The sequence below is a fragment of the Lissotriton helveticus genome, chromosome 7 (assembly GCF_964261635.1).
Source record: "Lissotriton helveticus chromosome 7, aLisHel1.1, whole genome shotgun sequence".
NCBI classification, from domain to species: domain Eukaryota; kingdom Metazoa; phylum Chordata; class Amphibia; order Caudata; family Salamandridae; genus Lissotriton; species Lissotriton helveticus.
In genome coordinates, this window is record NC_136068.1 from 1,731,896,032 (window position 1) to 1,731,907,406 (window position 11,375).

The 11,375-nt window shown below is 48.1% G+C and overlaps 1 protein-coding gene across 1 annotated transcript in view; it reads left to right on the top strand.

Moving 5' to 3' along the window:
• Positions 1–10,700, top strand: part of LOC144769667 (uncharacterized) — a 759,350-nt gene extending 748,650 nt beyond the window's left edge. Inside the window, exon 32 of the mRNA XM_078653842.1 lies at positions 10,572–10,700. Within this exon, the coding sequence (XP_078509968.1) occupies positions 10,572–10,596 (25 nt within the window). The 3' untranslated portion in view covers positions 10,597–10,700. The remainder of the gene's footprint in view (positions 1–10,571) is intronic.
• Positions 10,701–11,375: the final 675 nt, after the last annotated feature.

The following is an 11,375-nucleotide window of genomic DNA, read 5'->3' on the forward strand; positions in this document are numbered from 1 at the left end:
CCTCGCAGAACCTCTAAGGAAAGCGGACTCTGGGTGCCACCACTTTGAGAGGCGTCTGCCGGTGTCCTATCAGCTCCAGAGTTGCAGGAGCCACCAACACATAGTCCGAGAGACCATCAGGATGTGTGGACACCGCCAGCCCCGCGGAGCTCAATAAAGAGCCGACATCTTGCTGCGGCTTCAGCCCACACCCCTCTATCAAAATCACTTTTTAACATTTTTGGGGAGAGGATGTAGCCTTACGGCTAGAATGGTCGATCCCGAAGTTTGGGAAACAGGTTCGATTCTCAGCAGCGACGTTCAACAAACTGTGACTCTGGGCAAATCACTTAATCTCCCCGTGCCTAACAGAAAAAAATCAAATAAAATGAGTATGGCCATCTGTAACGAAAACTGTGCCCATGTAAAGTGCTCTGATACCCAATGGTCCCGGGTCTAGTTCGTGCTATATAAAACTCACCTCCCCCCAAAGAAAATCAGAGCGCAGACTGGAAATGATGTGATGCATTTACTTGAATGAGTTAAAGTCAATCAATACCGTTTTACGTGCATGACTGTATATATATCAGGGAGGGTAAAGCATTCTTTTTCACAGCTCAAATGTTCTAAAAAAGAATTATCACAATTTCCACTCATTTGCATTAAATCAAATAATACATTTACCCCACAAAAGATGTTTATTAATTGCAAGTCACACAGGGGCTTATTTACAAGCCACTTGCGCCACGCTTACGTCACTTTTCCGATGTTAAAAATGACGCAAATGTGGCACAAGGGGCTTGCAAATATGCCCCACAATGTTTTGTTCAATGACTAGAAGTTCGAAAGCCAGAAACAAATATTTAGCTATCTGAGGTCCTTAATTTAGTAAGAGTCAGGGCAGATTTATCAAATCTTTGCGCCACCGCAAAGTGACGTACAGCGGCAGAAAGCAGCATACAGTCTTGACTTATATTTCTTTTCCAGTGCATGTTGTCACTAAGCCTCCATCTTTGTAAACCGTTTTACACTGTATTGAGCCATACTGTAGGGGCTGCACTCATTAACATAAACAAAAAACATGTCAGTCTACTGGGTTGTCAGCCATGATATCAGCATTTTTTGTGTGTGCTTGAAGAAACTAACACTTCCTAATAGAGATAAAGATAAGGCTAACCGTAGTCAGGAAATGAAAAGAGACTGACTAAATGAGGGCTGTAAAGGTGTTCATGGAAGTAGTGCATATCTGCAGTAGGGGCAGGCACAGTCCAAGCAGCTCTTGTGTTCATTTTTCTTGCTGTGACCTCTGCATCCCGAGGTATCTGAGCTAGTACTTCATGCTGTGTAAATCTCTGGCAGTGAAAAGTGTATCCCCAGCTAGCCAGGGGCGTAGCTAGAGCTTCTGGCGCCCGGGGCTATGCCTCAGATTGCCGCCCATGGCAGGTGGGGGGGGTGCGGGGAAAAGGACGGCAACCAGGTCTCGAATCGGGGTAGCACGCGGGTGGACGGCGTCCCCCTACTTATTTTACCGGGTGGACGCCGTCCCCCCTGCCAAACAGCTGGACTTCACTCTTTGGCCTCTCTGGGACGAGATCGGAGCTCACAGCACGCTGCTCACGCGCTGGCTTCTTAGATGCAATCGCATCTCAGGGTGAGCGAGGGGAGGCTATGAGCCCAATGGTGCAAGCCACCTTTCGTGACGTCACTTTCTGTCATGGCGTCTATGATGAACTCTCAGTTATTCTTTGTTTATGCTTCCAAAACTGTTATTCTCTTTTTCCTCTATGAATCTACCACTTTCTCTCAATCATCCATCCTCTCCTTTGCCATTTTCAATAATTCCCTGTTCTTCCTCCAAGAGGAGTGCAAAGATTTCTAGTGACTCTTTTGGCACGCACTTTTAAAGTGATATAACGGAACTCCAAACGCAGCCAGCTTCTATACTTTCGAAACACAGCTACAGTTGTTCGTGTGGTGAAGCGCAGAGGGAACCTCAACCACTGCAGTCAGCAAAGACATGAGCCAAAATCTCTACTGTATAAACTCCGCTTGCTAAACTTATAAATTGTCTATAGTAACATGTGACGCTAATTTCTTGGACAGAGTTGCAGCCCGGTTTTATTTCATTTTAATGAAACCGCTTCTTACGTTAAGTGTTAACATACTCTTTTTTTTACCACGCACTTTCATAGTAATGTACTGATGGAATCATTCCAATTTGTTAATTCTTTTTTCTAGTGTCTCCACTTTTCCTGCGTGTGTTTTCAAGGCCCGTTTTTTTGTGTAAAACCATTCATGACACACAATGACTTCCTCTCGTGAATTGAGATCCTTGACACAGGCTGCGAACATGACAAAGAAACCTCGCCATTATAGCATTTGCCCAATTCAATTACTTTCCTTCAATGGCTTGATGGATGTAGCCTAAGGTTACTGCATTCACAACTAGCAAGCGAAGCCGAGCATATTCTTCCTGAACTCTCCAGTCGAGTCACATCACAGTGTGAATGAGAGTGACTGGAGTGTGAGACTGGGCGGGCGGGGGCACTCAGAAGGGAGCGGACTGCGCCGGGAGTGACACTCACCGGCAACACGAGCTCTTCTCCTCCATGTCGTCGTTGGGCAGAGAGGCAGCCGCAAGCAACTCAGCAAGCCTTATCCTGCCCGGCAGCACAGGGCCAGGGGACAGGCAGGGGCAAGGCCAGGAACCAACGAACCGCAAATGACCTTAGCTTCGCCCGTGCCGCGGGCGGCAGGACGTCACGGGCCTTATTGTTACTGTTCAGAAAAGGGGGTGGTGATGAACAGAGTGTCTCAATTAAGCAGACCACACTTACCCAGTCCAAAGATCAGGGCTTGATCCATCACCGTTATTTAGCTCACTGCCCCATCCCAGCTCAGAACCTGGCTATATGCAAATTAGTCTGTCCCTGGCCCAGTGCATCATGGGAACAGGGCAGACCAAACTACCAAGCCAATTCTTCACCAGAAAGGAGACAAGCTTCCGGGGACCGGTTTCTGGCATTTCAGCCGTCGTCGGCCCAGCTTGCTTGAATCCTGATGGAGCAGTGAGCAAGGGACTCATGTCTGAGTATACCCTGCCACACCTATAGTGGCCAAAAACGATTCAGAAAAGGGGGTGGTGATGAACAGAGTGTCTGAATTAAGCAGACCACTCTTACCCAGTCCAAAGAACAGGGCTTGATCCATCACCGTTATTTAGCTCACTGCCCCATCCCAGCTCAGAACCTGGCTATATGCAAATTAGTCTGTCCCTGGCCCAGTGCATCATGGGAACAGGGCAGACCAAACTACCAAGCCAATTCTTCACCAGAAAGGAGACAAGCTTCCGGGGACCGGTTTCTGGCATTTCAGCCGTCGTCGGCCCGGCTTGCTTGAATCCTGATGGAGCAGTGAGCAAGGGACTCATATCTGAGTATACCCTGCCACACCTATAGTGGCCAAAAACGATTCAGAAAAGGGGGTGGTGATGAACAGAGTGTCTGAATTAAGCAGACCACTCTTACCCAGTCCAAAGATCAGGGCTTGATCCATCACCGTTATTTAGCTCACTGCCCCATCCCAGCTCAGAACCTGGCTATATGCAAATTAGTCTGTCCCTGGCCCAGTGCATCATGGGAACAGGGCAGACCAAACTACCAAGCCAATTCTTCACCAGAAAGGAGACAAGCTTCCGGGGACCGGTTTCTGGCATTTCAGCCGTCGTCGGCCCGGCTTGCTTGAATCCTGATGGAGCAGTGAGCAAGGGACTCATGTCTGAGTATACCCTGCCACACCTATAGTGGCCAAAAACGATTCAGAAAAGGGGGTGGTGATGAACAGAGTGTCTGAATTAAGCAGACCACTCTTACCCAGTCCAAAGATCAGGGCTTGATCCATCACCGTTATTTAGCTCACTGCCCCATCCCAGCTCAGAACCTGGCTATATGCAAATTAGTCTGTCCCTGGCCCAGTGCATCATGGGAACAGGGCAGACCAAACTACCAAGCCAATTCTTCACCGGAAAGGAGACAAGCTTCTGGGGACCAGTTTCTGGCATTTCAGCCGTCGTCGGCCCGGCTTGCTTGAATCCTGATGGAGCAGTGAGCAAGGGACTCATGTCTGAGTATACCCTGCCACACCTATAGTGGCCAAAAACGATTCAGAAAAGGGGGTGGTGATGAACAGAGTGTCTGAATTAAGCAGACCACTCTTACCCAGTCCAAAGATCAGGGCTTGATCCATCACCGTTATTTAGCTCACTGCCCCATCCCAGCTCAGAACCTGGCTATATGCAAATTAGTCTGTCCCTGGCCCAGTGCATCATGGGAACAGGGCAGACCAAACTACCAAGCCAATTCTTCACCAGAAAGGAGACAAGCTTCCGGGGACCGGTTTCCGGCATTTCAGCCGTCGTCGGCCCGGCTTGCTTGAATCCTGATGGAGCAGTGAGCAAGGGACTCATGTCTGAGTATACCCTGCCACACCTATAGTGGCCAAACACGATTCAGAAAAGGGGGTGGTGATGAACAGAGTGTCTGAATTAAGCAGACCACTCATACCCAGTCCAAAGATCAGGGCTTGATCCATCACCGTTATTTAGCTCACTGCCCCATCCCAGCTCAGAACCTGGCTATATGCAAATTAGTCTGTCCCTGGCCCAGTGCATCATGGGAACAGGGCAGACCAAACTACCAAGCCAATTCTTCACCAGAAAGGAGACAAGCTTCCGGGGACCGGTTTCTGGCATTTCAGCCGTCGTCGGCCCGGCTTGCTTGAATCCTGATGGAACAGTGAGCAAGGGACTCATGTCTGAGTATACCCTGCCACGCCTATAGTGGCCAAAAACGATTCAGAAAAGGGGGTGGTGATGAACAGAGTGTCTGAATTAAGCAGACCACTCTTACCCAGTCCAAAGATCAGGGCTTGATCCATCACCGTTTCAGGCGTCGTCAGACCCCGGAAGCTTGTTTCCTTCCCAGTATAAGAATTGGCTTGGTAGTTTGGTTTGCCCTGTTCCCATCATGCACTGGGACAGGAACACACTAATTTGCATATAGCCAAGTTCTGAGCTGGGATGGTGCAGTGAGCTAAAAAACGGTGATGGATCAAGCCCTGATCTTTGGACTGGGTAAGAGTGGTCTGCTTAATTCAGGCACTCTGTTCATCACCACCCCCTTTTCTGAATCATTTTGTCCACCATAAGCGTGGAAGGGTATACTCAGATGTGAGTCCCTTGCTCATTGCACCATCAGGATTCAAGCAAGCCGGGCCGACGACGCCTGAAATGGCAGAAACCGGTCCCCGGAAGCTTGTTTCCTTCCCAGTATAAGAATTGGCTTGGTAGTTTGGTTTGCCCTGTTCCCATCATGCACTGGGACAGGAACAGACTAATTTGCATATAGCCAAGTTCTGAGCTGGGATGGTGCAGTGAGCTAAAAAACGGTGATGGATCAAGCCCTGATCTTTGGACTGGGTAAGAGTGGTCTGCTTAATTCAGGCAATCTGTTCATCACCACCCCCTTTTCTGAATCATTTTGTCCACCATAAGCGTGGAAGGGTATACTCAGATGTGAGTCCCTTGCTCATTGCACCATCAGGATTCAAGCAAGCCGGGCCGACGACGCCTGAAATGTCAGAAACCGGTCCCCGGAAGCTTGTTTCCTTCCCAGTATAAGAATTGGCTTGGTAGTTTGGTTTGCCCTGTTCCCATCATGCACTGGGACAGGAACAGACTAATTTGCATATAGCCAAGTTCTGAGCTGGGATGGTGCAGTGAGCTAAAAAACGGTGATGGATCAAGCCCTGATCTTTGGACTGGGTAAGAGTGGTCTGCTTAATTCAGGCACTCTGTTCATCACCACCCCCTTTTCTGAATCAACTTATTGTTACTGTAGCAGCTAGATCTAAGAGCTGCCTGCGAGCAGTTTCGCCCAACCCCCAAGCCTGCTGATAGCAGCGTGCCTCGACTCTCCAGGAGAGCATGGAAACGTGTGTGCAGCAGCATACGCAAACATTTGTGCTTGCACTTCAAACACACGTGCGGTGCAGCCGCCGCACCGTGCCGCCCCAAAATATTGCTGCCTGGAGCGGACCACCCCCTCCCCCACCTAGCTACGCCAGTGCAGCTAGCTAGCAAAAAAAGAGTGCTTCTCAAAAAGATCCTAGATGCGCAAAACGACCAGAAAATGTTTTTCCCTTGTGAGGTGCTTCACAAACCAAAAACACGCTAATCAAGGAAGTCACCCCATCACAGATACTATGCGATCAGATTTGTATCTTCCTTGAGCAAAGAATTCTCATCTTTCCAAAATTAATTTCCACCCTATCCACATTGAGCCTGGATTTTGAACCTGATCCCACTCACACAGGACCACTCCTTCAGGTCTTTGAAAAAAATCTCACTTGAACAGTCGCATCAAACCATTACTGCTTGTAAATCTGGCTCTCCTTTTGATGCATGCCCTCCTATGGTAATTTACAAGATCATAGACATCATCAATCCAGTAAGTAACAAAATAGTGAAGTCATCTCTAGCCACAGCTACAGTCCCTCTAGAATGGAAACTACCAATCGTCAAACCCCTTCAGAAAAAACTGTCCTTGGACCCGTGAGCACTTTCCAACCTCCCCCAGATATCTTTCCTACCTATCCTGGGCAAAATTACAGAAAGACTGGTGTACAATCAGGTAAACAACTTCCTTGAGAATGCCAAGATATTACAACCCCGCCAGTCAGGCTTTCACCCCAATCACTTAAACGAACCTCACACTCTGCCTATTCCTAGCAGTAGCCAGTTCATCAATAGGATGTCTTGCTGTGCATCTCCCTAAGCTGGTATATAATCCTAGAACCTCATACTGTGCACAACTGTAGCAAGGGGCCCTGGTGCAGCACATTTCATTAACAGGCATAGGTGTATTCCTACATCCTTATGCTGTGTACGGTTTAGAAGTCGCAAGTACATCCTTAGACCCTCAGACTACACATGGCTCTGCCAAAGGCAGATCTGCCCTTAGAACTATATGCTATGGATATCTCTAGTCAGGGTAGCTGCATACTTTCGACCTTGGATTCATGCTGTGAACCTCTCTGGCAGTGAAGGCACACTCCCTTTGTCTCGACACTGCATAACATATAGCAGCAGTAGGTGCAGTTCTTGTATATCCCTCTCACTGGCAGGGGCATCCTAGAAGCTCGCACAGCATGTGTCTTGCAGGGGCGGTGTCAGACCCAGAACCTCATGCTGCCCAAGTCTCTAGTAATGTCATGTGCGTTCCTAGAACTTCACACTGGTGTTATCTCCAGTGGGGGTAGATGCATCCTTTGGACCTCAATCTGTGCACATCTACGGCAGTGGAAGGCGCATCCTTCGAGCCTCACCATGCATATCTTCATTAGGGGCAGGTGCGCCCCTAGCCCCTCACACTGCGCATAGCTCTAACAACAGGTGCGTCCTTGGAGCCACATGCTGTGGTGTACAACCTTTACAACGCAACTTTTACCACGCAGTGCCTTTACGACGCAACTTTTACAACGCAAACCATTACAACGCATTGCGCTGGGGGGTGCTCTGGGATAGGGAATATATTTAATTTACTATCCAACACCTTCCCTACTATCCACGGGGACTGGAGTTGGAATAGTAAATTAAATAAATCACTATCCAACACCCAAAAGCACTGTGCGTTGGAATGGTATTCGTTGTAAATACCGCGTTGTAAAGGCATGCGATGTAAAAGTATGCGTTGTAACGTCATACATCCCCTTCAGCTATATGCCAGTAAGACAGAGGTCTTATTGGTGGGAAAAAATGCTTCTGCATGGGGAGAAAAATGGTGGCCCGAGAATCTAGGAAACCTTCCCGACCCAAAACCAGTAGTAAAAAACCTTGGAGTCTGGATAGATTCCTCCCTTAGTTTTATCAATCACGCCAAGAAAGTGGCAGCCACCTGTTTTGGCATCCTACGGAATCTCAAACCTATATTAAAACTTTTCGACCCTTCTACTCGCCAGCTCATTGTGCAATCGACCATCCTCTCTCGCTTGGACTATGCGAGCTCCTTGCTTCTAGGGGTCAACCAGGCAGAGGTTGGAAGATTGCATCACATGCAAAATGTGGCAGCTAGAACTCTGATAGGCCTCCCCCGCTTTCATCCGGTTGCGGACACCTTGAGTAAACTCCATTGGCTGCCTGTGGCCAAACGGATCCAATTCAAGGTTCTTTGTCTTTCATTTAATATCCTGAAGCTAGCGACTCCACCTATGCTCTGCTCTCTCCTGACCCCATATGTCCCCCGACGATCCTTGCGTTCGGAAGGCCAGCACATGATAGCGGTCCCTCGGGTAAAACGCTCTCGTATGGGCGGCCGCTCATTCCTCTATCTAGCTGCGAAACTGTGGAATGCCTTACCGTCCCAGCTGCGTGGCTTAAATGATCTCCTGACTTTCAGGAAAGCCATTAAGGCTCATCTTTTCCCCTTAGACTAGAACCCCTGTTACTGTTATGTTAGGGCCTGCCACACTGTGCTAGAGGCAGTTCTCTTCCTACTGTTTGAGAAGTGCCGGGACACCCCTTAGCTGGGGCAGCTGAGCGCTATATAAAAATATGTAAAAAAATAAATAAAAAAAATTCCCTGCGGGGAAATGTTTTTCTGGTAAACGATGTTTACCCCCAACAAGAGATTCCAGGGATGTGATGGCCCTTGCTAGAGATGTGCGCAGTGAGCAACTCTTGTGATACACCTGCCACTGCAGAGGTATGCAGAGTGAGGGGTTCTAGGTATGTGACTAACCTGATGTGTGCAGTGAGCATTTCTCGCGATAAACCTTCCACCTCAGAGGTCTGCAGAGTGAGAGGTTCTAGGGATGCGCCTGCCCCTGTCAGAGATGTACGCGGTGAGCAGCCTGAGCAAAACGCCCGCCACGGCAGAGATGTGCAGAGGGAGAGTTTCTAGTGACGAGACAGCCCTTCCTACAGATATGCTCATGGAGCAGCTCTAGGAAGACTCCAGCAACTGCAGAGGTATGCAGAGTGAGAGGTTCCAGGGACACTCCTGCCCTGGCTAGAGATGTGCGCAGTCTGCAGCTCTAGCGATACACTTCTGCCACTGCAGAGGTATGCAGAGTGAGAGGTTCTAGGGATGTGCCTGCCATTGCTAGAGATGTACGCAAAGTGCAGCTATAGCCATACACCGGCCACTGCAGAGATAAGCACAGCAAGAAGTTCTATGGTTGCTCTAGACACTGCAGAGAAAAAGGCATCAGCACTTTGAGAATCTAGGAAGGCACCTTCAAATGCCCGAGATTTTTCACATCAGCAGGTTCTAGGAATTTACTTTCACTGTCAGAGATGAGCATAGCATGACTTACTAGACCTGAGCTCCCAGGGATGCGTCTACTCCCACTAGAGGTATCTACAGCATGTGGATGTATGACGTTACAACGCATACTTTTACATCGCATGCCTTTACAACGCGGTATTTACAACGAATACCATTCCAACGCATAGTGCTTTTGGGTGTTGGATAGTGATTTATTTAATTTACTATTCCAACTCCAGTCCCCGTGGATAGTAGGGAAGGTGTTGGATAGTAAATTAAATATATTCCCTATCCCAGAGCACCCGCCAGCGCAATGCGTTGTAATGGTTTGCGTTGTAAAAGTTGCGTCGTAAAGGCACTGCGTGGTAAAAGTTGCGTTGTAAAGGTTGTACACCAGCTGAGGGTAATTTGAGGTCATCCAGTAAGCCACGGTCGTTAGGCCTTGTTGTAACCACGCATACCATTACTCTGCAAGTCAGAACAACGACTTGCGGAGGCGGCAGAAGGAGTTGGATTTGAAATCCACCACCTTCCCTACTATCTGCACAGACTGGAGTTGGAATAGTAAATTATACTATTCCAACATCCAGCTCCCCCCCCCTCCACAACGACTTGCAGGGTAATGATATACGTGGCTACAACGCGGTAATTGTAACAACCAGGGTATAATTCCCTGCGGGGGAAAAGTATGCATAAAAAGCGGTATATTCCTCGCTTTGCATACTTCTGTAGTGGCATTTGCATCCCTCAGACTATTGAGCTGGTACGTCATTCTGTGCACATCTCTGACAGTGTAGGGAATATCCCTAGATGCTCCCTCTGATCGTCTCTGACAAGTGAGACCCTAGCACATCATACTGTGAATGTCTCTGGCAACATAGGTTCATCCCAAAAATGGTATGTGCATATCTCAGGTGCACTCCTAAAGTGTCTTGCTGTGCACATTTCTAGCAACAACAGGTGCAGCTCTTGAACCTCATGTTGGGACTGTCTACATAGCTGGAAACACACTGCACAGGACTCAAGCCCAAGGCTAGTCTGTCACTGGACGTCACGCTGCGCATGTCTCCAGCTGTGATACCTAGAACCATGTGCTCTGCATAGGTCTAGCAGGAGCAGGTGCATGTCTGTGTTGCTGAGCATATTCTTTACATTTTACACATTCCTGACAGAGGCAGGTGATTCCTTCCACCACAGGCTAAGCCGCAGCTGCTCCTTCAAGAGTCTGATGCATGTAATGAGTCATATCTGTTTCTCTCTTGCTTACAGATGCTGCTCAAAAGATGAGGATTGAGTAATGTGCACCTCTAACCCCGGACCATGTTGAACACAGTCTTGGTGTGCTGCTACAGGTGTTAATCGCCTCCTGATGACCCACATGGATGTTCAAGAGGAGGAGGATTGGTCGATCGAAGCCACATGGACAGCATTGAGTCTTCAACACTATGGTTTAAAATGAAGCCAAGGACATTTGCCAACCCTGACAGAGAGACTTCAGGAACAGTGAGATTGTGCTGTCCACAGCCACCCAACACTGAGCAAATAACATCTACAGGGGAAGAAGTGGAAATGAAGGGGGGACTTTTCCTTCCGCGTATTCCAGAGGAACTAATTTCAGATGCCCTCGTCAGTGACATTTTACCACCCCCTTTCTCAGACACAGAGAACATATTGGCTGGTTGTAGGAGCAAACAGCCTCTCTTCGCTTTGGGCTTCCCTTGATCAGAAATATTCTTTTATATACGTATTATCACGCTCCGCCAAGACATAGAGAGTTTGATTATGGCTGATTTAAATTATTTTTCTTCTTGTTCAATTAATTTTCATCGTGTAAATCGATCCTGAAGTTTTAGTCTTCACTCGTCTTTTTACATCTTTTTTTAATGTTCACGAGAGGTGTCTGTGTAAAAACACAAATGCCTATGAGTTTTTGAAATTGCCTTTCTGCTGCCAACCACTACTCCGCCCTTCCAGTCACCAGGTGGCATTTAGGTTCTTTGCTGCTCAATAACTATGGTCTTTCCAACAGTCCACAAACCGCCATGCAAATACCTCTGCAGCAGGGGCTTTAAT